The sequence below is a fragment of the Saccopteryx leptura genome, chromosome 2, assembly GCF_036850995.1.
Source record: "Saccopteryx leptura isolate mSacLep1 chromosome 2, mSacLep1_pri_phased_curated, whole genome shotgun sequence".
In the NCBI taxonomy this organism is placed as follows: Eukaryota; Metazoa; Chordata; class Mammalia; order Chiroptera; family Emballonuridae; genus Saccopteryx; species Saccopteryx leptura.
This window is the reverse complement of record NC_089504.1, coordinates 36,483,284-36,511,064: the sequence shown is the minus strand read 5'-3', so window position 1 is coordinate 36,511,064 and position 27,781 is coordinate 36,483,284. Positions and strand designations below refer to the sequence as shown.

Genomic DNA, 27,781 nt, shown 5'->3' with positions numbered 1-27,781 from the left:
CTGGGTGACTTAAGCATGTCCTAACCCCTTTCTGGGCTCCATTTCCTCACCAAGAGAGCAGGGTGAATGATTCATCCATCTACTTCTCAGAGCTGTTGTGAGGCTCAAAAAAGAAACCCATCAGTTGGGAGGGGGGTGAAGTAGCCAGCCTGGCTCTGTCACATGCCCTGAGAGAGGCGATGGAATGTTCTGGGAGAGGAGCGGCCCCTGGAACCCCAGGGGTGTGGCCCCTGTGAGTGACTCAAAACGAGGGACAAGAACCCTTAAAAGGACTGTAACAACACTTCAACTTGATTTTCCCGCTGATCAATTTTTTTAAACATTTTTCAAAGAACTGATACTTAGAGAATCCCTGCCACGCTCAGGTCCTTAGCACACAGCCACCAGTGCCATGTGATGTGCTGTCCATGGAAGGACATGTGGCGGCCTCCTTTCCAAGTGTCTTGAAAGAAACACATTGCTGGCTTGAGGGCATCAGTTTCAATGGCCACAAGGGTGTTCAGTTTAGAATCAAGTGACAAACCGACCAGACAACATCCTGTCTGTCCTGAGCACTCAGTCCTCAATTTCAAGCAGTAAGACCATAGAGACCACCTCAGGGATGCTTCCTCATGTTCATGTCACATCAGTGAGGTGGAGGAGGGAGGAGAGAGGATAGGAGGGCCCCCACTCCCCACTGGCTGGGTGACCTTTGACCAAGTCATGCACCCCTCTGTGTTCAGACTTCCCATGTGGTCAGTGAGAGGCTGTTTGAGTGACAGCCAAAAGCCCCCCTCCCTCCGATGTCCTCCTGGGTGCCGCCACTAGCTGGTCCCAGCCCCACCGCAGGCCCAGCTGCAGAGCAGGCGGCTGAGAGTGCAGACTTCTGCCTGATTTATTCAGGTCCACTTCTCAGAAGCATAGAGGTCACCAGGGCTGTTTGAGGGGATACCCCCCCCCGAAACCCCATCCACTGCCTGCTGCGGAGACGCCAGCAATGCAAACTCACCAGGCACCATCCCTGTCAGTGTCGGTGCTGAGTAGCTGCCCTGTCCGGCAGGGGGGACGTGCGGAGGGTACCCAGGGAGGGTTGTGCTTGCCAAGTCTCGGCCTGAAGAATCAAAGCAACAAATCACAGGGTGAGCGTCTCTGCAGCTAGCCACTCATGTCCACAGCTCCCTGGACATCTGCACATTTGTCACATCTAGACGCTGAACACCGACATGCCCCCAGCTCCTCACGTCACTCGCATGGACACATATACACACACTCCACACTCACACACACACACACACACCTCCAGCCACCTTGGATGGCTCTGCTGTGTCCCTGAGAAACTGGAGCTCCTGCTCACCTCGCTCTCTACCTCCTCCCCCAGTAGGCCTTGGACTTCTGCACGTGAAGCACCCTCCCCTCCAGCTGCACGCGGCCCAACACCATCCACCATCAAAGACCAGCTCAGATGCCTCCCTCTGCCTCACACCCCAACAGCTCTAGTCCTCACTGAACTCTTCTTCCTTTGGCCGAGAGCCAGTCACTCATTCAACAAAGGCGCAGAAGGCACTCCTGACACCAGACACAGTCCTGGGTACTGGGACCTGGAGGTCAAGGCCTCTGCACTCAGAGGCAGATGCTGGTGAGTGCATGTCACCTCTCTGCAGGCTACGAGCCCCTGGAGGGCGGGTGTGACTCCACGTTCACCACCCACACAACCTGCCTCCACCCCATGGGTTGGCACCTTGCGAATAGATGTGTGACACAATGGCACATCTAAGTGTTATGGGAGCAGTGAGCAGAACTCCGAGGGAGATGCAACCAGAGATACGGAAGAGATGATGTTATAAAACAGAAAATGCATGGCCGCTCAACACTAATAAATGCAGAAATCTCAACCAAAGTGAACTTTCTAGAAAAACATGAATAACCAAAATTAACTCAAGAAGAGGGAGAAAATATGAACAGCCCACTAACCTTAAAAGAAATACAAAAGTTTTTTAAATTACTTTTTTAAATAATGTGCCTCACCCATTTAGCTTCTTGGACAAGTGTTTTGGTTCTGTTTTGGGCAAGTTCTTTTGAAAATCCAAGGGACACATATTTCTATTACTAAACTGTTTCAGGATATGTGAAAACTAAAAAAGCCTTTCCAATTTATTTTGTCAAGCTAGAATAATTCTGATGTAAAAACTTAACAAAGGTCCACCAAAATGAAAATTAAAGGCTAGTCTCACAATTTATTAATATACATACAGAAAAATCAATCTCATTGATCATGCAATATTAGAAAAAGAATAGTATACCATGATCAAATAAGGCTTATCTGGGTATGCAAGGATAATCAATATTAAAGCATTGGTTGCGAAATCATATTAATGTATCAAAGGAGGAAAATCATATGATTATACTAAAGTTATGGAAAAGGTATGGGCTAGAACTCAATACTAATTCCTTACGATACCTCTTAGCAAATAAGAATTAGAGGATACTTCTTTGATCTGATATTGATCTTAAATCTAGAGTCAACATCACACCTAACTACTGGTGAAATACCCGAAGCCTTCTTATTTAAATCAAGGACATGTCAAGGAAACCTGTTATTACTGAAAATTGTTCTGAAGGTTTGAGCCAGTATAAGAAGATAAACATACGAACATTAGGGAAGGGGGGACACCAAACTGATTATCAGTTGACTATATCTGGAAAATCACAAGCAAATCAGCCCATCGACAAGAAACAGTAAAAAACTTTGGTGAGACAGCCAGGTAATGGGTGTCTAGAATCAATATTTTTCTAGAGTCTAGCTCCCCACTGCCTATTCAATTAAGTATAGATTTTTCAGTTTGGCTTCAAAGACCCTCCTCAATCTGTGTCCCCAACCTGTGACCTTTACAGCCTCATCCACTCTGACTTCCCCAGCTAGCCCCCAAACTGCCCCCTATTCCTTCCTGTCCCCACGCCCTGCTCTGCTCTTCTCTCTGTCCTATCAATTTCACCCGGTCTCCAAACGCCACCCCCAAGGGCCTGCTCCTCTGTGAAGTGTTTCAAGGCCCTCCAAGTGTATGCCTCTTCTGAAGGTCGCCTGCTCCCCACCCCAACCCTCCCAGTGCTATGGGAGCATCATGCCGTGGGGGGGGGGGGCAGACAGACACGATGGAGGTGATGATGTTAGTAACAGTAAGATAGCACTTACTTGGGCCTGACACTGTTACTTCTCTCCATACATTAACTGGCTTTATCATACTGACAACTCCATGAGGTTCGAACAGCCATGCCCACTTTATAAAAGAGGGAACTGAGGAAAGACTAAGTTATCATATTCCCCGTGTATAAGACGCACCCTTTTCCGAAAATTTTGGGGTCTAAAAACTGGGTGCGTCTTATACAGTAGTTGTAGATTTTTTTACTTGCATTTCCCGCTTTTTCACGCAGATGAGGAGTTGTATGAATTTTATGATGAATAAAACTAGAGTTCAATAACTTTATGTAATTTTTTTTTTTTCAAATCTCAGGCCCCCAAATTAAGGTGCGTCTTATATACTGTACATGGAAGCGTCTTACACATGGGGAAATACGGTAGGTAACTCGCCTTAGGTCACACAGCCAGTAAGAAAAAGAGTGAAGATCTGACCCTTGTAGCAGGGCTCCAGCCTGAGCTTTTTGGGTGGAGTAAGCAGTGGGTGTGTGTGGGTGGGAGGAAACAAGTAAATGAGGAAGGGATGAACAGATTAGAGGTGGGAAGAGAGGGTGCCGGCTGTCAGAAGCCAGAACAGAAAGTGGGCGTCAGTGCCTGTTTGGGAATTAACTCACCAATGTTAGTCTGCTTCACCCGGGCAGGGCTGCCGGCTCCTGGCATACAGTAAGTGCTCATAATTATGTGGGGGAGCCAGAACGATAAGGTCAGCCAGGGCCTTTTAGCTGATCTGAGCCCCAGTTTTGCTACTGACCTACTGTGGGGGCTCTGGGCACCAGTCTTTCCCAATTATTTTAATTTTTGTAGTTTTTTTTAGTCTTTCCCAATTTTAAAAAAGAGCTCTTAGCTCAGTGATACCCAAGTATCAATACTGGTCTCCATGTGCATATATACAAAGAATAATTTAGCTGTGAGATTTTTTTATCTTAAAGTTCAAGTGCGCCAAAGCTCTGAAACCTCCACAATGGATCCTGTAATGTGAGCTGCTGCCTAGAGGGCGCCTACGTCCTCCGTGGGCAATGGCAGGCTGTGCTCCCAGCGTCCAGCCTCAGTGGGACCTGGTGTTGGCTCCAGCAAGGGTTCAGGGCTTGGCCATCATGCTAGGAGACCATTCCATCCCCAGTCCCTCCTCCCTGTGCACAGTCAGGAGCCGACAATGGCCACATATACCCTACAAATAACTCAGCCTCTGAGGTCCCTGTCACTGGGGAACTCCTTTGCATTGTCCATGGCTCCCATTTCATTCAGCAAATGTTCCTAGAACCAGGAGCTTCAGCCTGAGTCTGCATGTACTTCCCTTGGACTGGCCCCCAAAGCCTGGAGTCTGAGTTATCACTTGTGGTGTGGTGGGCAAAGAGGAGACAGTGTCTGTGTCTCCAGATATGTGGACCCCTCCCAACTCTGTGCCAGGCAATGGTGTAGGCTGTTCATAAACGTTATCCCTTTTCGTCCTCACAGCTTATACAACTCTCAGTAAACTCCATGAAACCGTGTGGGGAAGTCACAGGGAGGTTGACCACAGCTTAGAACAGGAAAGCAGTAGAGCACAGCAGTCGAGCCCACTGTGCCCAGGCTCAAATCCTTGCTTTACCACCTACTGGTGTGTGGCTCTGAGAGACTTCACTAGTCATCTGAGCCTCAGTTTCCTCATCTGTGAAACGAGGATAATAGCAGCCAACCTTCATCTAGCATAAACAATAGCTGACACGTATAGAAAGGAAACTATGACCCGCACAGAGGCAAATTTAATGGCAGGCACACTGGGCTTACACCCTGGGCCCCGACTTCTGAAGGGCCCCATAAAACCCCAACTTTACACTTTTTTCTAATGACACCAAGTTTGGTTTCATATGTGCAATTTTAACATTAATAGTACATAATATTTTTTATTTATTTAAAAATATGACTAACATGTATTTTTATTTTCTCTGTCTCTCTCTTTTTTTTAAGGGGCCCAATATTTTCTTCTACGCCTGGGGCCTCAACTGACCTTACTCTGCCTCTGCCCATTTATTCTTGCAATGACCCTGTTAGAGAGCCCTTATTGTCCCTAATTTATTGTGGGGAGACTAAGGCACAGAAAGTTTAAGTGACTTGCTCACAGTCGCACAGTAAGTAAGAAAGCCGGGTTTCAAACCCAGCTGGACTGGCTGGCAAGTCTGCACTCAGCACCCCCTTGCTGTGCCACCCCAGCAGCAGTAACAACAACAACACGCACCTTTCACGGGGTATTGTGGGGTCAGCGAGAGGAAGTATGCAAACACACGCTGGCCCAGGAGCAACTGCACAACACGGAATTGTTGGCTGTGACCCTTAACTCCGGGAGCCTTATAACCATCATCTTGAAAAAGAAGTGGCAATTTGACACCCAAAATACAGGGACAGTATAATATTAAACTTTAAAAAACCAAATACATTAAAAATAGTAATTATTTAAATAAGTAAATCTAAATAACTGTAGTTCTAGTCTATGAGAAACTAAGAAGAAACCCTGTGCAGTTCCTCCCCCTGGAGGCAGTGTGCTTCTCGCCCCTTCAGTGTGGGCTCAGCTATGGGCCTTGCTTTGGCCAGCGGGATGCGATGCGGATGCATTGCGAGCAGACTTCCAGCAAACTGCTGCAGCTGGGCACGCCCCCACCCCCACCCCGTCCCTCTGCCATCACCGTGAGAGCAGGCCCTGGCCAGCCTGCTACAAGGGGGAGGGGAGAGAGCAGACTCGGGCCCAACCTATAACTGGAATCAAGCCCAGCCCAGATCAGCCAATCCCTAGGCAGCCCCCAGGAGCATGACCAAGAAGAGATGATTATTGTTTTAAGCCCTGAGCTTTGGGGTGGTTTGCTAAGCATCATTGTTATGGAGATAGCTGATTGATACAAGACTTCAGAAATGTGACCTGCTCTTAGATACCTATCCAAATCTGAGCAGAGGCTGGACACCACCCGGTGGGAAAACTCAGATAGGAGTCAAGCCTCAAATTGGCATGGATGGCCTGCAAGGACTCTTCCGGCACTGAGTGGGGATCCTATGGCCTCGGAGTGTATGGGCACCTTCACGGTCTCAGTCCTTTCTCTAACATGTTTCAGGCATGTCCCCCAGGCTGAAGGTGTTTAACAATCAGTCAACACAAGGCCCCTGCACGGGCTGGCATGCGGTAGGTACTCATAAAATATCTGCCAAGATGAAATTAAGCTCAGCACGTTCAGGGTGATATAGCCATAGACTGCCAAGATGAAATTAATCAGACACTGGTTCTACCGTCCGAGAGGAACTTGGGTTCCCATCTCACCAACATCTCAGAAAGCCCTTTATCACGAACTCCACAGAATAAGTAGATCTGATTTATCTGGTTTTTTGTTTAGATGCAACTTTTTCTTTTTCATACAGCCCATTTCTAGGTAGGCTCTCTCTATGTGCACTAATGGGGGGAAATGTGAATCCAATTAACTTCAAATTTAGCTCATAATGAACTTATCTCATTTTGCTACCAGCTCGGTTCTCATCGTGTGGCAGTAATTAACCACTGGGGGTTGTCACTCCCAGACACATGACATGGAGATCCTCCCAGCCCCTCTCTTCAAACCCGTACAGAATTCATTACCCTGACAATGTGAAAACCCTTCACTTTGAATACCACAGGGCACCAACCCAACTCCCCCTCTACCTACCTGACTGCGTGTGTGAGCAGGGGAGAGAAGGAAGCAAGCCACTGAGAAGCCATGAATTGTTGTGAACAAGGGGGGGGGGAGGGTGCTGGTGGTGGCTCGATGGCCGGAGAGGGTCTGCCAGCTTGGACAGCCCTGGGCCAGTGGTTCTGCCCACAGGGGGCCATCTCCACACATAAGGCCCAGGCTCTGAAGGAATATGGCAGAACTAGTTGAGAGAGGCAATCTTTCACAAAATGGTAATCATATACACTGGGGACTCTGAATGCCCAGAAAGCCTGCACGTCTTGGGAAGAGGCATCGGTAATTTGCATGTGACTTCAGCTAAGTTCCACCTCTCTCTAGGCCTTTGTTTTCCCATTTGAACACTCAAGCAGTGGGAACAGATGGCCTCTTGGGGATTTTTCCTGCTCCAGCATTCCCTAAGTCAGAGGCAACATTTTACTCCTGAGTTGATGAACTGGAGGCTACCACTGGCTGCTAGAGATAGGTGTGGCGAGGCCTCCCCACCTGACCTTGGCTCTAATGCCCACAGTGTCAGACTCCCTGGGGCCCCTGGATTCAACCCTAGTGAAAGAAGGGTGAGTATCTGTCTTATTTTCCTGTCTCCAGGAAAGGAACTTTCAGAAGCAAATGGGGTTGCCAACCTGCACACTGTTGCCATGGCGTCCCACCCAACATCTGCCTGGGTGACCAAGCCCCTGTCCTGGGAGAGCAGCCCCTGCTCGCTCTGGCTAGTCTGCAGAAGGAGCTAGAAGTCTGCTTTCATTTCGTTTGGGAATGTCTTGTCTGTGTGAACAGTGACACTAATCCAGTTTTTGAAATATACAGTGAGGGCCAAAGAAAACTTGTACAAAGACCATGTTTAGTCCTCACACTGCTAATTTTCAACCTTTATTCATCCCTCAAAGCCCTCAAGTCCTGCCATCTTCCTTGTCTTTGTGGGTGACAACCCCAGCCTCTGAGGCATCCCAGCTTCAAAGACACCCTCCTCCCTCCTGTCCAGTCAGTCCCCAGCCCCTCCTGACTCTCCATCCCCCCCCCCCGCCCCAGTTCCCTGTCCTCCATGGCCCTGATCTGTCCGGATCAGACTGTTCTTCCTTTTCCCCTGCCTTCCTCATAACCTCTTCCCAGGCCCCTGCCCCACCCTCTGTCTGGACTGCCTGTCAAGGCAGCTCTCTAGCGTCCTGTCACAGAACCACACAGCTCGCCCTGAAGGGCCATGTGGAACCACGCAGGAACTCAGTAAGGGCTCCCAAGCCAAAGCTCTGATTCTGTCTCAGTGCAATGATTTAACCAGAACCTGCAGACCCTTCTAGAACATTTCCCCAGAAAACCCTTCCTCAGGGTCACAGAACCATGAGAAACCTTTCTGAGTGTAAATAAACATTAATAAAACTTTAAAAAGCGGGTCACGAGGGTAGGAAGCATAGTCTTCCAATGCAACAGGCACACACAAGGATCATACCTCTAAAAGAATATACCTGTGCTTGATGGTTCTTTACCATTATTAGATTAGAGCCAGCCACAGAGAAGTTACAAGTTAATGTGTAGGTTTCTAACAGGTAAAAACAATAACCCCCAACATTTAGGTGTTTTTCTATGTAGGACATCAACCACTTTTGTATCTAATCTAGCAATTTTACTCAACACTTTTTAAAGATGCCTTTCCGATGGACAGTATAAACCCCAAATTTCTGAAATGCTCTTGGAACCAGAAGCTTTTATCTTTCTACAGCTTCCTTCATTAATTTAGGAATTGAATAAAATCTTTCCAGGTATTCCTTTTCTATGTGCATATGGGTTAGGTGCTTAATGTTTTCAAACTATAGTTTGATGCTTGTTACAGAAAATAAGTCTACCATGCCTGAGTGACATGAGCTGGAAGATCTTCAACCAACACCAAAGCGGAGGACAGTAACCTGTCACCTGAGGGCAGGAGGAAAGAAACATCCCAACACCCGGGATACTGGGAGGGGAGTGATGCTGCTACACAAACCCTGGTGTGTGTGTGTGTGTGTGTGTGTGTGTGTGTGTGTGTGTGTGTACACCACCAGGCTCCCTCCTTCCAGTGGCATTTGAAACGTGTGGCAATTTAAGCAGGGGCTGCTCTGGATCTCCCTTTGTTTGGACCTGCCACGAGGAAAGAGTGCGCTGAGCGGAGGTGCACAGGGGGAGAATCTCACGGGGAGAGGAAGGGCTGGCAGTGATGGAACTGCCCAACTCGCCGGCACACAATGGACGTGCTAATTGCCGATGAGCCCATCTTGTCATTATCGCAGACCTGGCCGGCTCCTAATGACAGGTTTATTAGCCATTAGTTTAGGGGGTGTTATTTACTTAGAAATAATAACCCTAAATTTCTTTTCTCAAAATTACTTAATCCCCACATTGAACTAATTCTGACTAGCCTCCCTTTAATTGTCCTGGCTAAAGATCTAATCTGAATGTGTAGAGCGGGGAAGACAACTCTGACAACTCATTAATCAGGGCACTGTTTACTCTGCAGTCTCAGTGCTCCCCATTCCTTCATGTGAACCAACCTCATCCACTCCCTGGAATCACTGGGAACTTCCAGACTCCAACTCTGTTTAATTTCAAGACAGTGTTTGAATTTCATCTGCCTGGGATTCTAGGGCAGACACTGGGGGTCAGCCAATATTTCCATGCACATTTATGACAAGATCTTCCTCGAACTAGCAACTGTCAATCCTACATAATAAATATACACGGGCAGAGTTCTAACAAGCAAGGCTGCAGAGAGATCTGCCACCCTCCTGACTCTGGGCCTCCCTGCCAGGACAGGAGCTGCTCCAGGGACAAAGGGAAGCCGGTATTCACAGCTGGGGAATGCCGAGTACAGCTGTGAGCTAGCTCATGTCTTCATTCATTCGTGCATTCAATTATGCATTCATTCCTTCATTCATTCATGTATTATTTGACACCCACTAAGTTTTAAGCACACTCCTGAGTGCTCCAGAGGACCTGGGAGATAATAAGAAGGGTAATAGAAATAATAATAATAATAATGTCCCAAACAGGAACAATTAGCATTTGTTCAGCTCTTACCATGTGCCAGGCACCATTCTAAGTGTTTTGTATGTATTATCTCATTTAAGTATCATGGCCACCCTGAGAGATATAAATCTTTATAACCCCCAACTTGCAGATAAGATACCCAGCTAGAAAGAGGTGGAGCTGGATGCAAACCGAGGCCGCCTGACGCCTGAGTCATGCTTTTACCACCCACCTCCTGCACTATGTTGCCTCCACAGGTGAACTGCCCAAGACAGAACACACCTCCCAGCAATTCTATTGTAGCACTTTACCTGTGGAAAGGCACAGAAAACTATACCAGGTTTACATTTCATGGGGAAGGAGGGAGGGAAGGAGGAAAAGAAGGAGGAAAAGAGGTAGGGAAGGAGATAATCCAAGTGTCTATCAGAATGGCTGTTACATAATTATGGTATTTTCCTATGATGAAATATTACACAGTTTTGAAAAACAGTAAGGTTGATTTGAATGTGTGAATTGTGGAATTGTGGAAAGAGCGCCAAGATACATTACTGAGCGAATAAAACAAAGTGTAGTAGAACACTACGGACAGTATGATTCCATTTGTGCTAGTTAAAAATACATAAAATCTATATGCTGACAGATGTATAAGAACATTATACCAAGTCTACACAAGGTGCTGTTAACTTCGGGGTGAGGGACTGTGAATGGGATGGTTGAGGTTGGGGGAAGATTTCCTTTTCATTTTATATTTTTCTTTATGGTTTGAATATTTAACTACATGCATGTATTACTTTTTATTTGAAATTAACTTTTTGATTTAAAATTAACTTTATCTTAAGAACCAGACACTGTCTGTGCCCCAAGGGGCTCACTCACAGTCTCAAAGGGGAGACAGTAACCATCCCAAGATGCTCAGCGTGCACGGTGCCTCCCTGCCCCCACCCCCACCTCTGCAGCTGTCAGGACGAGCCACCACAGCAGGGACTCCGGCTCCCAAGGGCAGCGTCATGATGCCACGATCATCTTGGCCAAGTCACATGTCTACAGCTCATGGTCCACCAGGCCTCCGCCAAGCCAGCAGTAAATACAGTGATGTGCTGTCAATCTAAAACATGCCATCAAGCCATCTCAGCCCCGACAATCTGGCTGTGACTAGCCAAAAGGTGGCACAAAACCTGTCCCTGGCGTCCCTTGGGGCACCAGCTCTGACGGGCCCAATCATCATTTGCACATAGTTCCAATGAGCTCAGTACCTTGGTTTTCCAGCCCCTAGTAGAGTGAAAACAGCAAAATAAAGAGGAGAGAGACTTCTAGAGTTGGGAAATTTGACATTAGGAGAAGTGACAGATGATAGGTGAGCAGCAAGAATGGAGACAAGATAACAACAGAATCAGATCTAAGACAAACAAGCCTCAGCAGTCTGGGGTGCTCGGTGGAAGGGCGAGCCGCCTGCTTACAGACCTCAGTGTCAGGCCAGGTTCAGTAATGCCGGAGAGGTGACCCTCGGTGCTACTAATGGAGGGGAGTAAACTTACGTCACTCCAGTATAATGATGTGCATCTCTCTCTTTTTATTTTTACTTTGCTTTTTCTTATTCACTTTTAGAGAGGAGAGACAGAGAGAGAAAGAGAGGTGGGGGAGGAGCAGGAAGCATCAACTCCCATACATGCCTTGACCAGGTAAGCCCAGGGTTTCAAACCTGCGACCTCAGTGTTCCAGGTTGACACTTTATCCACTGCGCCACCACAGGTCAGGCCTAATGTGCATCCCTTATGCAAGAAACTGATATTAGAAACCAATGTTTTGAAAGTTGGCTCGGGACCTATGTAACAATAGGTAGCAGATGGAGAAAAGCTCAATTGTCCATCTCAGTCCTGGATAGGTCCCTAAAGAACCCTCACACAGTGCTTGGCAGCGGCAGAGATTGCCAGGAGGTTAGACTGCTGATGGGACCCACCGTGCCCCCACTCCTCGTTACAGCACACCTCCACCCATGCTGCTGGGGAACACCAAAAATGTCTCTTTGCCTCATGATGTCTCAGAATCATGGAGTCCCATTGCCAGCTTAAAACATGGAGATGAGCTGGTCCCCCCGACCCCCAACTCCAGGCCAACAGTATTTCATCACATTCGCCCACCTCCAGGTTGCTAACGTAAAACACACTTCCCAAACCTGATGGTTGGGGAAGTCCTCCTTCCCAAGAGTTAAAGTCTACATAAACTAGATGATTACTAAGTGGAAAAAGGAAGAAATATGTGAACACCCAGAAAGTATCGAGTCCCCCTGAAGAGGTCTTTTCTAAAAGGGAGCAGTGTTGCAAGAGAGTCAGAGACAAGGGTCACAGGCTGGCAGTCTCCATCCGGACCCTGGCTCCACGCTTGCTGGATGTGTGATCTTGAGCGACTGGCTTAGCCTCTCTATTTCTGTTTTCCTATCTATAAATAAAGATAATCCTAACTGCCTTACAGAATTGTTGCATGGATTAAATTAACAAATGCATGTACAGCTCCCGACACAGCGAGGACACTCAGTAATGCCACCCACCATTGTGTGTGCCCTGCCCACAGTATCAGTGAATAGCGTGCGGTAGTTGACAGTACTTGCTCTGCTGAGCAATCCCTATTTGCCATGTACTCTCCCATGTGCTTCAGGCACCTCATCTCAGTTACTCATCACACAATCCTACCAGGTAGAAACTATTGTTGTTGCGGTGGTGGTGATGGTGGTGGTTACTGAGAGCCGAGTGAGCCTAGTGGTTCAGAGCAGAGAGAGGCTCTGGGAGCAGACTGCCTGGATTCAAATCTCAGCTCTACAACTTACGAGTTGTTTTGTAACTGTGGGCATCTATAAAATAGGGCCAATGATAATATCACCTCATTAGACTGTTTAAAAGGATTGAAGAGTTAGGGCATATAAAGCATTTAGGTGCCTAGCCCAGGTAAGTTCTCCCAAACGTGAGCCATGTCATTATTACTTCCAATATTCAGAGAAGGTGACTGAAGGCTGAGAGGTTGAGTAACTTGTACAAGGTCACACAGACAAAAAATGGGGTGTGTGGGGGCAGAAGGAATAGGTATCCAGGCCACCTGCGCTCTTGACTACCAGGTTCCATATCTAGGGCGAGTCTGAAGTGAAGTTAAGCGTTGTAGGAGGGCCTACTGGACTTCTCAAGCTGAAGAGTAAGGTCAGGGCAGAAGGACCAAGTGTGAAGCTCACTGAGGCCCAGCCAGTCCCGGACTTCAGGTCAGAAAGCTCTCCACCTCCTTCCTGGGCCTTCATGCAGGTTCCCGACCCCTCTCTGGATATTCTCATCTGTGTACCAGAGTCTTAACCCCTGGCCGCCCACTTGGGGGGTGGGAGGAATAAAACAATCCTAGAGATGTAGGAAAGGCACATTACCCCGTGTTCTGCCCTACCACATCTGTCTGGCTCACAGCCCACTTATTTAAAGAATAATCAATAGGTAAACATCTAAAGCAGAAAAGCCTCAGATAGACTTCTCATCTCTTGTTAAGGGGCGTAGGCCAGTCATAAATCCAAAACCAGTGGCTCAGCTGGTCCGCTTTTGGTTCAAAGGGCAACCAGATGGCAGACGTCACAGAGAGCCAGACCTGGAATCGAGACAGCCTAGCTACTTCTCTCATAGTTTCCCCAAACCACACAGTGAGGCCACAGTTGCTTAACTGCCGAGGGGGCCCACATGAGAGACAGGCTGGGCAGGTGTGCTGTTTGCCAGGGAAAACCAAGCCCACCCCACAGAGTCACTTCCTAGGGTGCACAGCAAATTAATGTGCAGCGGAGAACATGAGTTAAATTGCACTGCTAGCTGGCACTGCAGGCTGCCCAGTCTTCAGCCCATTGCTCCCTGCCCCCTCCCTTTCAGAGAGGACGAGGCAGGTGTAGGAGCTTCTGAGAGGCCCAGTATAGCTCAGATTCTTGCTTGTAAACCATTGCCAGTTCTGGGATTGCCCGTGTCCTGCCTCCCTCATGGGCCATCGGGAGCCCCGGATGGGATCACAGAAGTGAGAGTGCTTCATGCAATTCGGGGTAGGGGTCCTACTGAGCATGGAGAATTACATGGGGACAAGTGCACAAATCAGTCAGGCCTGGGTTCAATGTGCCGGTTACTCACCACCTCAGTGATCACAAGTGGGGAAACTGAGGCTCAGAGAAAAGACATTGTCCTGACCAAGATCACACAATTAGCTAAGCACAGACCTAGGATTCAATACCAGCAGTCAGACTGCAGGCTTCTTGGAGGAGGTGGCACTGGAATTGGGTCTCAGTAGGTAGGGTTCCTCTATGATCGGGAGCAAGGCTCAGGCAGAGTCAGGTCCGGGTGGGCAGCAGGGCCGTACAATGGGTCCCATCACACCAGCGGAGGAGCTATGAGAGGCAGCATGCTGGGGCCTTGGTCTAAACTTCCTCAGGCAGAGACAGAGGTTGGGGTGAGGCAGGTGGGCAACTGGGGTATAAGGTTTGAGAACTGGGGTTTCAGAGGTGGGAATGGAGAGCTAGGTTGAGTAGAGGGCACACATACTCTGTGATCAGTCCTCACTGTGGCTTGCAAGCCGCTTTAGGATTGGGGAACCCCAGAGCCCAAAGGACACTAATGGTCAGCCAGTGCAGGAGGTCCCGGCTGTGTGTCTCTGGACCTCCCGGGGGACCCTGAGTCCTCTGAGACTGGTAGCCCCCAAACCACTACACCTGGATTCTGACTGCTTTCCATAAATAACTTCCCAGAAAGGTTTTATCTGAAGAAAAGTTTTCTTGACAAAAAAAAAAAAGTTAAAAAAACTTAACAACTGTTGGAAAATCACCTATTGCTCACACTGCTGGTGAGAGAAGCCCCTTCGAGGGCCAGGCCCCGCCCAGGGAGCGTGCTCAGCCGGCCTGGGGCCCTAGAACCGCCCTGCCCCCAGGCCCAGTTTCCTTTCCTTGGTTTTCCTATTCTTTCCTGCCTCTTCCCACTCTCTTTACAGAACACCTCTCAAGCTCAAGACACTGATTCTAAATAGTTTTTTCTCCCAGTAGTCCAGGGCACAAAGTCCCTGATGAAACAAAAAAAACACTTTCCCCTTTGAGCGGATCTAAGGGTGCAGGCATTCTCCTGGGCTCTGCAGGCCTGTCCAGCGTCAACAGGGGCTCTGGAGCTGGGAGAGGGCTGAGCCCTCATGGGGTGGGGTGGGGGGCAGGAGCCCAGAATGACCTGGGCCAGGGACTGGCGAGCACTAACAAAACCAGCTGGTTCCTGCCCAGAGACCATGGCTCTAAACCTGCTGCGTGTGTGTGTGTGTGTGTGTGTGTGTGTGTGAGAGAGAGAGAGAGAGAGAGAGAGAGAGAGAGAGAGGGATTTTGTCACATCTTTGTATTTATTGACCCTGCTGGTCCAGGAAGGTAGAGGGACCACATGCAAGAGTCGAATTTCACAGAATTTGCCACTGGCTTCCACCCTATGTGCCTCCAACAAACGATGGTACTTCACTGAGCCACACTTTCTAAATCTGCAAAATGGGAACCTACCCCTTGTACTGCCTCTCAGGGCTCTTGGGCTTTGGAAAGAGAGGAAGGAGAGAGAAGGGGAATGAGAAGGAGAAGGAGAAAGAAAGAAGGCAGACCCTTCTGGTAAAAAGATGGAAACATTCAAACATGCATCAGCTTAAGATGTTGAGGGGAATACGGGGAAGGGGGGATGCATTCAGGTGAACCTAGAATCTATGTAAACACAATTAATTAAATTAAAAAAATTAAAAAAACGTTTTAAAGTCCCACCGGTGAGTGCTTGTCACCACAGCCAACTGCAGACTATTTATGTGACCTTGACAGGTAATCACATGATTTCTGCCCTCAGTGTCCTTGTCTACAAAACGGGAACAAGAATGCCCTCTTCACAGGGCTGTGTGAGGTCTAAACCAGGTCACCTGGGGGGAGCAGCCACTTGGAGCCTGGACTTATGGCCACTGCACAGAAAAAACCTGCCCGCCCCCTGGGCCTGGGCCCCAGGTCCCCAGCATTCCCCTCCCATTGCCTTCTGCTCCAGCTGTCCCCACCAAAATGAACGTACCAGGCAGGAGGACTCAGAGAATTAAAACGCGCAATCAAACAGCTTCTTGACAGGAAATGCTTTGGAAATTTTCGGCTCCATTTACTTCTCAATCTAATTTTGTCCTCGGATGCACATTATGCGCAAGATGGGATCTCATGTGGTTTGCCCAGCACTCCGCACACCAGCAGGAGGCAGCCGGCGGCTCGATCCCTGCTCTCGTCTCTCCCCACCCATGAACGGCATAATGAGGGCACCCAGCAGGCTCCAGGGTGGCCTTGGGCAAGAAGGCCCTGCCTGGACCCCCTGGCACCCACAGGCCCAGCCTCTCCCACCAGCACCCCCGGAGTGGAGGTTGGGGACATCACCAAGTTACAGCCCCTCTACATGCACGGCCACCTCCGGCCACAGCTCAGACTCATCGCCACCACCCCAACTGTCTCCCTTCCTGTGGCCAGGCTCCTCAGTACGCAGCCCCTCTGCAGAAGGACCCTGTACTCCTCAGCTCCCCACTGCCTCTGGCTCAAGTCCAAACCCCTCACTGCCCCCCATTCCTACTAGAATAGTGTAGGCTCCAGCCACCTCATTCCTCTGGCCCTAACCTTACCTCCAAGCCTTAGCAAATGTTGCTGCCATGTCCAGACAGCACCCAGCAAACGCCCTCTATGTCACCTCCCGTGGAACACCCCACATGCCTTTCCCTGCTCTGCCCACCCACAGCCAGACATTCCCCCCTCAGTGCTCTTGGCCGCTGTGCCCAGCTCCACGGCACAGCGCTTGCTGGCTGTTGGTAGAGGACACTAGGCTGAAACTTTCCAAGTCAGGGACCGTGTCCTGTTGATCTGCTTCCCTGTGGTGCTGGCCCAGCGGTTGGCACAGAGCTGAGACCAAACAAATGCTTACTGGTTCGTTCACTCATTTGCTTAGAAAACCTTTCCCAAGCCACTCTACTGGGCTCAGTCCTGTGTCTGGTGTTGGGAATTTTGTTTCTTTAAGAACAGGAGGTGTTCTCTTTGAGCCCTAGAGGCGACAGTCCTCCCCAGTGGAGAAAAGCTACAAGCTAAAGCTCAGCAGCTGGCCAGGTTCTGGCAAAGAGAAAGGGCTCCCAGCCACCCTCAGAACCCCCGTGGTGGAGCTGTGCCACTGGGTCCTTGCTTCTTCCCCCAGGCCAGTCCCTCACTATAAAAATCATTCAAATCCGATAAAAACAGCCCAGTCCCGTCGGCTGCCAGCCCAGCAGCCTCTTCTTCCCGGGGCGCTCCCGGAATGCAGTGCCACCATGCCCCCTTTCTTTCCATGGTTTCTGGCCTTATGTACAGATGTTTTTGGTTTACATATTTTAATTTCTTTATTTTTAAAAAATTTTTCACTTTTAGAAAGAGAGGAGAGAGAAAGAGAGAAGGGGGAGGAGCAGGAAGCATCAACTCCTATATGTGCCTTGACCAGGCAAGCCCAAGGTCTCGAACCAGCGACCTCAGCGTTCCAGGTCGACACTTTATCCACTGCACCATCACAGGTCAGACTGGGTTTAAATTTAATGATGTTACAAATCCTATACAAAGGGGTTGACTATAATCATTAAGTGACTCAAAGAACAAGGCCCTCCTAACTGCCAAAGCCAACCTCTGCTTCAGTCCTTATATCCTGGATCTCTTTGCCTGCTTCTTAATTCTTCAAACATTTTTGGCCACTCGACACCATTGAACATGTTTCCTTTGTTTCAGGAAATTTCCACCTTAAGACTTTAAGCTCCTCAAGGCATGAGTCAAAGCTTGAGTTCCCGGCCTCTCCTGCAGCTAGGACACAGGCACCTTACTGGCTCCAGCAAGCAGACACACATGTGTGAGCCATTAATTCATAAGGTAGTGACACAAGAAGTGGGCGCCTGTGAGTCCATCTGACAAGGCAGATGGTCCAGTGGTAACATCTGGTGCCCAGTGAGAGCAGTATGAGCTGAGGGCTCCCTGCCCACAGGCCTATGTGTGGCATCCCCACAGAAGCAGTCCAGTAATGTGGCTCAGCTGTGGGTCAGGTGTGGTTCCTGGCTGTGAAGTCTCCAAGATGGTGAGGAGCTTTGTCTTTCACCAATCACTTCTTTCCAGACTTCTCCATGACATCCTCTCTCCAGCCACCCCTGTTCTCTAGACTCTGCTCCTCTCGACCCTTTTCATCTTTACATCTTCACTGAGTGACCCATCTCCTCCATGCCCATGATTTCCACATCCATATCTCCAGCCCTGACCCCTCTGCCACTGCCCTCTGGACATTTCCAGTTGGGCATCTCTGGGGCACCATAAAGTCCAAGTATTCAAACGTTCCTCTTCCTGTTGTCTGCCTCAGCTAGCGGATCCATGATTGCCCACTTATCCAAGCTCCAACCAGAAGAGTCACTCTTGACTTCTGCATCTCACCTAACCTTGGTATTTGACTATTGTCAATTCTATCCCTCTCTCTCCTGCCTCCATCCAGGTTCTCATTCTTTATCTCCCGGCCTCGTACAACCCCCTTCAACGTGTTAGGTCTTCTTGCTGAGTCTCATCCTCATTACGTCCACCCTCTGTCAAGACCCCAGAGAGATTTCTTTGAAGATGTCACTTCTACTTAAAGTCCTCTGAGGCTCACCAGCAACCGGAGGCTATGATCCTAGGTCCTCGGGAGCCTTCCTGGCCTGCCCCACGTCCTCCTCTCCAGCTGCACATCTCACCACCCCAGGAGCTGCTGCACTTCCTTCCTCAGCCTGCGCTGTGTTTGCCCTCATCCTGTTGTTCCCTCCGCCTGGTATGTCCTTCCTCACTTGTCTCCCCAGCCAGGCTAATTTCTACTCAGTCCAATCAGCACAGTGTCACCTCCTGCAGGAAGCTTCCCTCGGCCACCTCCCCCCACAACCTCAGGAAGGCATAGGTTGCCCTCCTCTTTCTCGTGACATCTACTGCATGCTTCTCTTATTGTAGTTCTACCTTTTAAAAACACTTATCAAGCACTCTTGATGGGTCAGGAACCTTGCTAAGAATCTACATGCATTACCTCATTTAATCTTTATAACAGTCCTATGAGGAGAGTAATATTCTCATTCCTGGGTGAGAAAATTGAAGGTCAGGAAATCAAAGTGACCCTCCCAAGAAGGTCAGCAGGTAAAGAGTGGTGTGTCTAGGATGGGGATCAAGGACTCTCTGACTCCACATCCCAAATTCCTAATGGTGAGGGTCTGTTTCTTTGCCTGGGAAGTCATCGGAAGTCAACATCCTCTGCATGTGCCCACTGTGGCATGACCTTGGCCAAGTCACTTCACCAAGTTTCCTCTTCTGTAAGAGGTGGGATCAAATCTCTCCCCACTACCCTCCCCCACAAGAATGGAAGGAAGATCTGAAAAATCATTTAGTAAAGTGTAAAGGGTGGTGCACATGCAAGAAAGTATTAGCATACTTTTAGGACCTGGTTTCACCGAACACTTTTCATGCCCACCTTAGAACCAAAGGCCTGCCATCTCCTGGCTTTAGAGTAGGGAGGGCTCCCACTTGCCTGCCTGGCCCAGGTTGCCTCTGAGGTTTGTTTGTTGTTGTTTATTTTTGACAGAGACAGAGAGAGAGTCAGAGAGAAGGACAGATAGGGACAGACAGACAGGAAGGGAGAGAGATGAGAAGCATCAATTCTTCATTGCAGCACCTTAGTTGTTCACTGACTGCTTTCTCTTATGTGCCTTGACCAGGGAGCTACAGCAGAGTGAGTGACACCTTGCTCAAGCCAGCAACCTTGGGCTCAAGCCAACAACCATGGGGTCATGTTTATGATTCCATACTCAAGCCAGCAACCCTGTGCTCAAGTTGGTGAGCTCGTGCTCAAGCTGGCAACCTCAGGGTTTCGAACCTGAGACCTCCACATCCCAATTTGATGCTCTATCCACTGTGCCACCGCCTGATCAGGTACCCCCGGAGTTTTTAAAATTACCACCAAGCTGTTATACCCCCATCCCAAAACACAATTGTGACACTCAAGTCAAGAAAGGAGAGAGGGGAAAACCTATGGTGCCTCGGCAAAGCGGCAGCTGGTGGAATTCTCCAGCTCCTGACCACCAGCTAGTGACGTCAGGATTTATAACTGTATTAAATGGTGTGACAGGCAGGCTTGATATATCAGTTCCCCCTTCTTCCCAAATCACAGACAATAAAAGCTTTGTCAGTGAAAGTCATTCATCATCATAAAGACCTGAGACATCCCAGTCATCAATTTCACTCACATCTTTAATACACTGGAGAGAGTGCAAGAGTTGAGCACCTCGGAAAGGGGGGAGGGAAAAAACACGAAGGAAGATTGAACAGGAATAATTACAAAGGTCAAAGAAGGGATTCCTCCGGGGGGTGCCACAGGCAGGGCTGGTCCCTGCTGGAGGTGTGCTCAGCCCACACAGGAACTGGGCAGTGGCTGGGCGTGCTCCGGGCAGCTCCAACCAACACAGACCCTGTGAGCCTGGGGTAGGAGCCAGCTGAACGGGTTGCAGGACCAGAGGGAGAGTTGGGAGGACAGGGAGCCCTCCCCTGGGCTCTAGGGCCCCAGGCTGGGTTCTATGGGAGTCTTTTACTTCATCAGCCTCATTTATACAAAAGAGATTTAAACAAAATAAGAAAATCACACATATCTTCTTGGAATATACCCTATACTGGCATAGGTGGCAGTTTGTGCTAGCTGTCTTCGTTTGAGCAACTATCCAGACAGACACTCCTGGTTGTGAAGGGTACCATCAAACTGCCAGGCTAGCTGGGAAAGTCACTGCCTAGAGCCGTTAAGTGTACCCTCTACCACCCTGCCCCTCCCTGGACCCTCCAGGTGTCCTCTTCAAATTCAGCCACCGTGACTACCATGGAGACAAGGGTCTCAGAGAGGAGGAGACACACCCCAAGGCTCCATCTAATTACACAAGCGGTCGCGCCCCAGCCCAGTCCCTGTGTGGACCCGGACAGCTCCCAGCCCAGTATCCTCTCGGGCACCCCAGTGTGGGTCCCTGCCAGCCTGCCCAAGTGCCTGGGCCAAGTCTTCCATCCTTCACCACCTGGACTGTTGCTTGGCATCTATTTTTCCTTTCAGGTGGGCAGGGCAATAAAGGCAAGCAAGGGAGCAGGAGGCTGACGGGGTGTGGTGAAGAGCTGGGTCTCTAACTGACATGTTCCTGCAGAGAACTGGGACCCAAAGGGCACCCTTCCTCCTGTGCTGGACTGGAGAAAGAGTAAGAAAGCCTGTTTAACAAAGGCACTGACAATTATTGTGCTTTTGCGTTCTTTCTTGAAAATAAAACAACAAAGGAGAGCTTTTGTCTAGGTGGGAAGTTGTGGAAGTGCTGGGTCCCCCTCATTTGACAGAGAATGGCCTGGGGTGGGGAGTACCACTGGGGCCAAGAGCTCTAGGGCTTCCAGGAAGTTGCCAGAAGGTACAATGTACTGTTTCCCAAGAAAGAAAGAACAATGATACCAATTGTTGTCTAACTTCCACTCTAAAAACCTTCACTGGGGGCCTACAATAACCTAGAAGGGTAAAGTTTGGGGAAATTAGTAACAACCAATCACAGTAAATAGCTCGTTTGTCCATCCATGCATCCATCCATCCAGCCAGCCAGCCAGCAAACACTTTCCAAGTACCTACTATGTTCCAAGCCCTTTGCTAGGCTGTGTTAGGGAAAGCAGAGATCAGAACCTCATGGTCTAAACTCTAAAGAGACAGTTAAGTTGGACACAAACAATCATAAATCAAGGTACAACGAGACAACAAGCCAACTGATCCTGGGCCCAGATAAAGGGAACATCACTCTGAATAAGGGGTAATTGGGGAGGGCTTCCTAGAAGAGGTGGCACCTGGGGACTGCTCCCTGGATATACGCCCTAAAGGCACATGGCAGAGACTGGCAGCCTGCTGGCTCCTCTGCCCCTCAGAAGGTACTGGAGAGCCCTTCACAAGCAAAGCCCTGCACCAGCTCGTATTTACCTTCCTGCTGGTGACACAGGACCTGAGTACCTGGCACCATTAAGGTGGCATGGGCTCCATGAGCTCACAAGAAAGGGTGCAGCGCCTTACAGCTTCCCGCTCATGTGCACTTCAACGTGGTTCTGCAAGGAGAGACTCAACCAGGACTATAACTCCCATTGGGCAGGTGCGCACATTGAGGCTCAGAGAGGGGGAGGGTGTTTTCAAGGTCACCGGAGAGTTAGGGCAGAGCTGGGCTGAAGATCTGTGACCCTGACTTCAAGTCAGCCCAGTGCTCTTCCTTTCACAGCAGACTGCCACCACCTACGGGCAAACGACAGAAGCGTTCTAAGCTGAGGAACCAGCAGAAACAAAGGCCTGGAGTCAGGGCCGGGCATGGCTGAGTTGGGAGGTGGTAAAAGGACAGGCCTGAATCAGCTTCCACAAACCCCAGGCCCCATCAGGCTAGCTGGACTGCAGGTGAATGTGAGAGAGCTCTGCTTGGATACCTCTGATGATGTGGAGCTTACTACCAACAAAAGCGATAGAGTAGAGGGGTTAGGAGAAAACCAGCTCTGCTACACCTTGCTGTGTGAACTCACTAGTACCTATGTTTCACAGAGTAAAAGATTTAATGAACCAAAACATATAACAAATGCTCAATAAACACGAGCTATCATTGCTATTGTCTCCTGAGGCGGCCTATTCCAGTTTCCAGGAGCTCAACACTGTTAACAAAAATTCTTCTTTGTGCTCAACTAACGCTTGCCTCCCGCTGGCTTCCCTGATGCTCCCCTTCGTTCCCCATGGGCCTGAGCGGCAGGGAAGGCAGCAGCCAGGCCCAGGTCCGCTGTCTTGAAGCCAAACAGCCCTGGGCCGTGGATGACAAGGTTCCTTGTTCTCACCCACTCCTGGGCCTGGGCCTTTTCTCTCTGTAGCCCTGGGTGTCAAACACACAGGAGTCGACCCTTAGCCCTGAGGATATGGACTCGCTCATCTATACTGCTTGAGAAAAGTTCATGATGATCCATTCAGAACATTGGAGAGGATGGGAGTTCTGTACCTACTGACAACTTGGGTGTCCATAAAACATGCAATAAACATTTAAAAAATTGAACAATAGTATAAAGAGTAGAAATCTGTTTGGTTTTTTTATGCATAGAAAAGGTTCTGGGAGGCCAAAATATCAAACCATCAACTCTGATGACATCAGCAGGATGAGTTAGGAATGGGTGAGGAGGTACCATCATAGGTTGCTGTATCTACTTCCCAACCACTTGATTTATTTTACAATGAGCCTGTATTACTTCCCTTTATTTTCTTTTTTTTTTTTTACAGGGACATAGAGAGAGTCAGAGAGAGGGATAGACAGGGACAGACACACAGGAACAAAGAAAGATGAGAAGCACCAATCATCAGTTTTTCATTGTGACACCTTAGTTGTTCATTGATTGCTTTCTCATATGTGCCTTGACTGTGGGGCTACAGCAAACCGAGTAATCCCTTGCTAGAGCCAGCGACCTTGGGTCTAAGCTGGTGAGCTTTTTACTCAAACCAGATGAGCCCATGCTCAAGCTGGCAACCTCAGGGTCTCGAACCTGGGTCCTTGGCATCCCAGTCTGATGCTCTATTCACTGCGCCACCACCTGGTCAGGCGCTGTATTACTTCTTGATTGATAAGGGAATTATAAAAGGGAGGTTGAGAGAGACTAAAGCAAGCTTCAGAGCAGAGAAGCCGAGGGTGTGGCTCCCCCAGAGCAGTTCAGACATGGCTATCCTCCACAAAACGGTCCCCAAACCCTAAGAGAAGCATCCTTCCCTTCTCCATGCCTTCAGAAGCACTTGCCTTCTCCCATGATTTTCTTGTTTGTTTTACTTTGTTTTACTTTATTTTGCTTTGTACATTTACCCGCATTTGCCTCCCCCATCAGACTAGGAGTATGTTGGAGGTGGGATCTTACAAACCTGAAGATCCAGCCTAGGCTATGGTCTGACGTGAAGGAGGAGGTGGGTTTTGATGAAAAGATAAACGAATGAATGAATGAGTAATAGCTGAACAACAGCAGCTCTGCTAACTGCCAAGCACTACAGTTTGGTGCATTTTCTCTTTCTGATAATGGCAAGGCAGGGGAGATCTCTGACCAGGAGAACAAGCAATTTCCAAATAATGAAATCGCTATTTTAGGAAGATGGATCACAGCAGAGTGGGCTGGAAAACTGAAGGCTCAGGAACCTGCTCGAAGCCTATTTGGAAAGGTCGGCTTCGGAGCTGCCTGCAAGTGTAAAAATCTATGAGTGCATTACCAGGACGGCCATCCAGCTTTGTTTATTTTTATCCTACAAAATACAAGGTCAGTAACAACCAGAGTACTTCCTGCTGAAATTACTTTTTTTAATTGACACTGCACTTTACACAAATATTAATTCATTTATTCAACAACTAGTTCTTGGGAACAGTGTGCTAACCTGAAAGCAGATCCTATTTTCCTTTGATCTGCATTTTAATCAAAGCGATGCTTGAATTTCAGCTCAGCTTTAAAATGATCAGCTCTTCAGTGTCTCTGAACCTCCTGAGTATCCTCCCACACACAAAGATTCCAAAATTCTAGGTTTCTAAAGAATCTATAACTGTGAGTCTATTTAATAATCTAAAGATAAATTCTTTAAACTCCAGTCAGATTCACACTGAATCTTTCTGGAATGCAAATAGCTTTCTATATCTGGTAAAATCCACATCTTGGATATTAAGTTTTCTCTCTGGGTTGTGGCCCCCTGAAGCAGGCCACCAACATTTAGTTTGGAGAGGGTATGATGTATGACATCATGGCCCTGGGAGAAAACACCGTGTTTTTCTGGAGAACTTTGCACTGGGCACTCCAGGCCCTCCCTGCCGGACAGCTTACACACGGAGCTAACATTTAGGGAAAGCCGTTCCAGGCCGGCCGGACAGCCTGAGCAAAGGCCCGGAGTCGGGCACAGGCAAGGCCTGCTGGACAGCCTGTGCGCAGCCCTTACTGCTCTGACAGGGAGGTTTTCTGTTGGGCCAGAGTAGAAATAAAAGGACACAAGAAGGATGGGGCTGGAGCTGGGTCAAAAACTCCAAAGTCCACAGGGGCCAGCAGGCAAGGTGGGAGAGACAAGCTGGCCAGGTGGAATCTGGGGCAAACAGGGGAGCACAGCTCATTTAGGGAGGGCCCCCACTTCTCAGCTTAGTGCTAAGTGGGGCCACATGGGCGTGTGAACCCAAGGTGGACAAGCTTGCCAATTTTTCAAGAGAAGTTAGACATTTTAGTCTTTATGTTAAAGCTCCTGGTTTTTCAGGCACTTTAAAATTTAACTTTTGATAGTGATAGATTGATAAGGTCCAAACAATTAAAAATGAAATGATATTCAATAAAAAGTCCCCTTCCCACACTCAGGTCACATGGTTATCAAGTTCCTGAGTATCCTTCCAGAGTTTATGTGTGTATTCACAAATATAGACATGCTGTCCCTCTCTTCCTTCCACAAAAGGTAGCATCTGGCTTTTTTATGAATAATGTATCACAAAGATCCTTCCCTATCAGGACATAAAGAGCTTCCTCATTCTTCCCTACAACAGTGCAGTACTCCAGAGTATGGATGAGTTATTCTTTATTTAACCAGTCCCCTACTGATGAATATTTGGTTGTTCTCTGATCTTTAAAATGTTAGAGCTTTTTTTTTTTTTAAGTTTAAAAAACACTAAGCAGATGGCCCTGGCTGGTGATTCAGTGGTAGAGCATCAGCCTGGTGTGTGGATGTCCCAGGATTGATTCCCAGTGAGGGCACATGGGAGAAGCAACCATCTGCTTTTCCAGTCTTCTCTTTCCCCCTTCTCTCTCTCTTCTCCTCCCGCAGCCATGGCTCTATTGGTCTGAGCACATTGGCCCTGGGTGCTGAGAATGGCTCCATGGAGCCTCTGCCTCAGGCACTAAAAATAGCTCAGTTGCAAACATAGCTCCAGATGGGCAGAGCATTGGCCCCAGACAGGGATTGCAGGGTAGATTCAGTTGGGGCACATGCAGGAGTCTGTCTCCCTATCTTTTCTCCTCTCACTTGGAAAAGAAAAGAAATTTAAAAACACCAAGCAGACAAAACAAACTTTGGGCTGGATTACGGGGATATCAAATACCAGTGGGGGCAAGTGTTGAGCAGTGCCTAGGTCTGAGTTCACAGCATGAATGCTGGTCTGAACTTTGCAGATACCTCAGCCTCCGGCTTGCCAGTGGAAAAGGAAATCACTTCAGTGGAAGATAGCTTCAGATAAGTCTTGTTTAAAGCTTCTTTGCCTTTTAGGTAATGAGATCCCCATCACCAGAAATGACCAAGCCCTGATGTAGAATACCTCTCACCAAGGTAGAGTGAGAGGTTGGGTTACCTAATCTCATAAGTTAGTTTCCACTCACTTTGACAGTCCTCAGACTTGAATGTGAATTGGACCCACTGGCAGTGGAGAGAGAACTGAGAAATGGTCCCATCAAAGGCATCTTCTGAGGCTATCTATATCTTCTTTTGGAAATGCCTTTCCCCCAAATTTTCACTGGCTTCTCATGGTTGGGATCATAGATCAAATGCCATCTTTCATCCCTGCCCCCATCTCACTCGCCACCTCCCCTCAACCCCAATCTCTCTCCCCTTTTTCCCCGCAGTCTGGTTCCTTCAGAATACCCACCACTATATCATGTTGTCATTTTTTGTGTGTTTGCTGTGGATCACGTAGCTCTCCCCAGCAGGGAAACCCAATGAGGGCAGAGACTGTCCACCATGGCCACCATTGCACTCCCAGCCGGGCACAGAGTGACAGCCCACTAAATAGTAACTATTGGTATTCTGCTTCCTTTCCAATGCACACAGCAGCGCGGGTAGCCAGCACCGCCCATGAATCCTAGAAAAGCTCCCCGCCCGAGCGTGGTTATGCGGTATTACGCTGATTGTAGCCTTTATTGTCACTTTCCCTCCACCTTTTGGTTGTCTGGACGCTTAAGGTATTTCTTGTTGTTGTTGTTGTTGTTGCTGCTGCTGTTATTATTCATTATGATTTCACTCTGGGGGAAGAGTTATTTAGTTGGGTTCAACCAAGCCTCAATAAGGGTCACAAAAAACAGGTCAGAGGAACTGCTCCCCAGAGAGAGATGAGTAGCCGGCCTTTCAGGGTAGCCTGGCACTTGGCTACACTTTTTAGTACAAGAGCTCAGGGACATTTACTGAGGGTTTACCATGGGCCAGGCTCTGTGCTCGGACCCTGTATGGACCACACATGTAATCTTCTAAGGAAGTTGGGAGGAAGCTGGACTGCAGGTCCCATTTTGCAAATGAAGAACTTGGGCATGGAGGCTTATAAGTTGCCCAGGGTCATCCAGGTAGAATACAGTGAAGCTGGGTTTTCAATTAGACAGCCTGCTGACATTGTCAATTATACACTAAAAGAAATGCTTTCTGGAATTTTATTTTTATTTTATTTTTTCTAGAAATTAAAATTAATGGGGTAAAACACTCAATAAAATGGGTATAGGAGGAAAGTACCTCAACATAATAAAGGCTATATATGACAAACCATCAGCCAATATCATACTAAATGGTGAAAAACTGAAAGCTTTTCCTCTAAAATCAGGAACAAGACAAAGCTGCCCAGTCTCTCCACTCCTATTCAACGTAGTGCTGGGAGTTCTGGCCAGAGCGATCAGGCAGAGAAAGAAAGAAAAGGCATCCATATGGGGAAAGAGGTAGTAGAGGTATCACTTTTTGAAAATGACATGATCCTGTATATAGAAAACCCTAAAGACTCCACCAAAAAAACTATTAGAAACAGTAAACCAATACAGTAAAGTCACAGGATACAAAATCAATATACAAAAGTCTATTGCTTTCCTATATGCCAATGATAAAACTTCAGAAAATGAACTCAAAAAAATAATTCC

The 27,781-nt window shown here is 48.4% G+C and overlaps 1 protein-coding gene across 7 annotated transcripts in view; it reads right to left on the bottom strand.

Moving 5' to 3' along the window:
- PAX5 (paired box 5) overlaps positions 1-27,781 on the bottom strand; it is a 180,868-nt gene that overhangs the window by 42,763 nt on the left and 110,324 nt on the right. For all 7 annotated transcript variants that reach the window (XM_066367659.1, XM_066367655.1, XM_066367658.1 and 4 more), the window contains one exon: positions 989-1,090. In XM_066367659.1, coding sequence (XP_066223756.1) covers positions 989-1,090 — 102 coding nt within the window. The remainder of the gene's footprint in view (positions 1-988; positions 1,091-27,781) is intronic.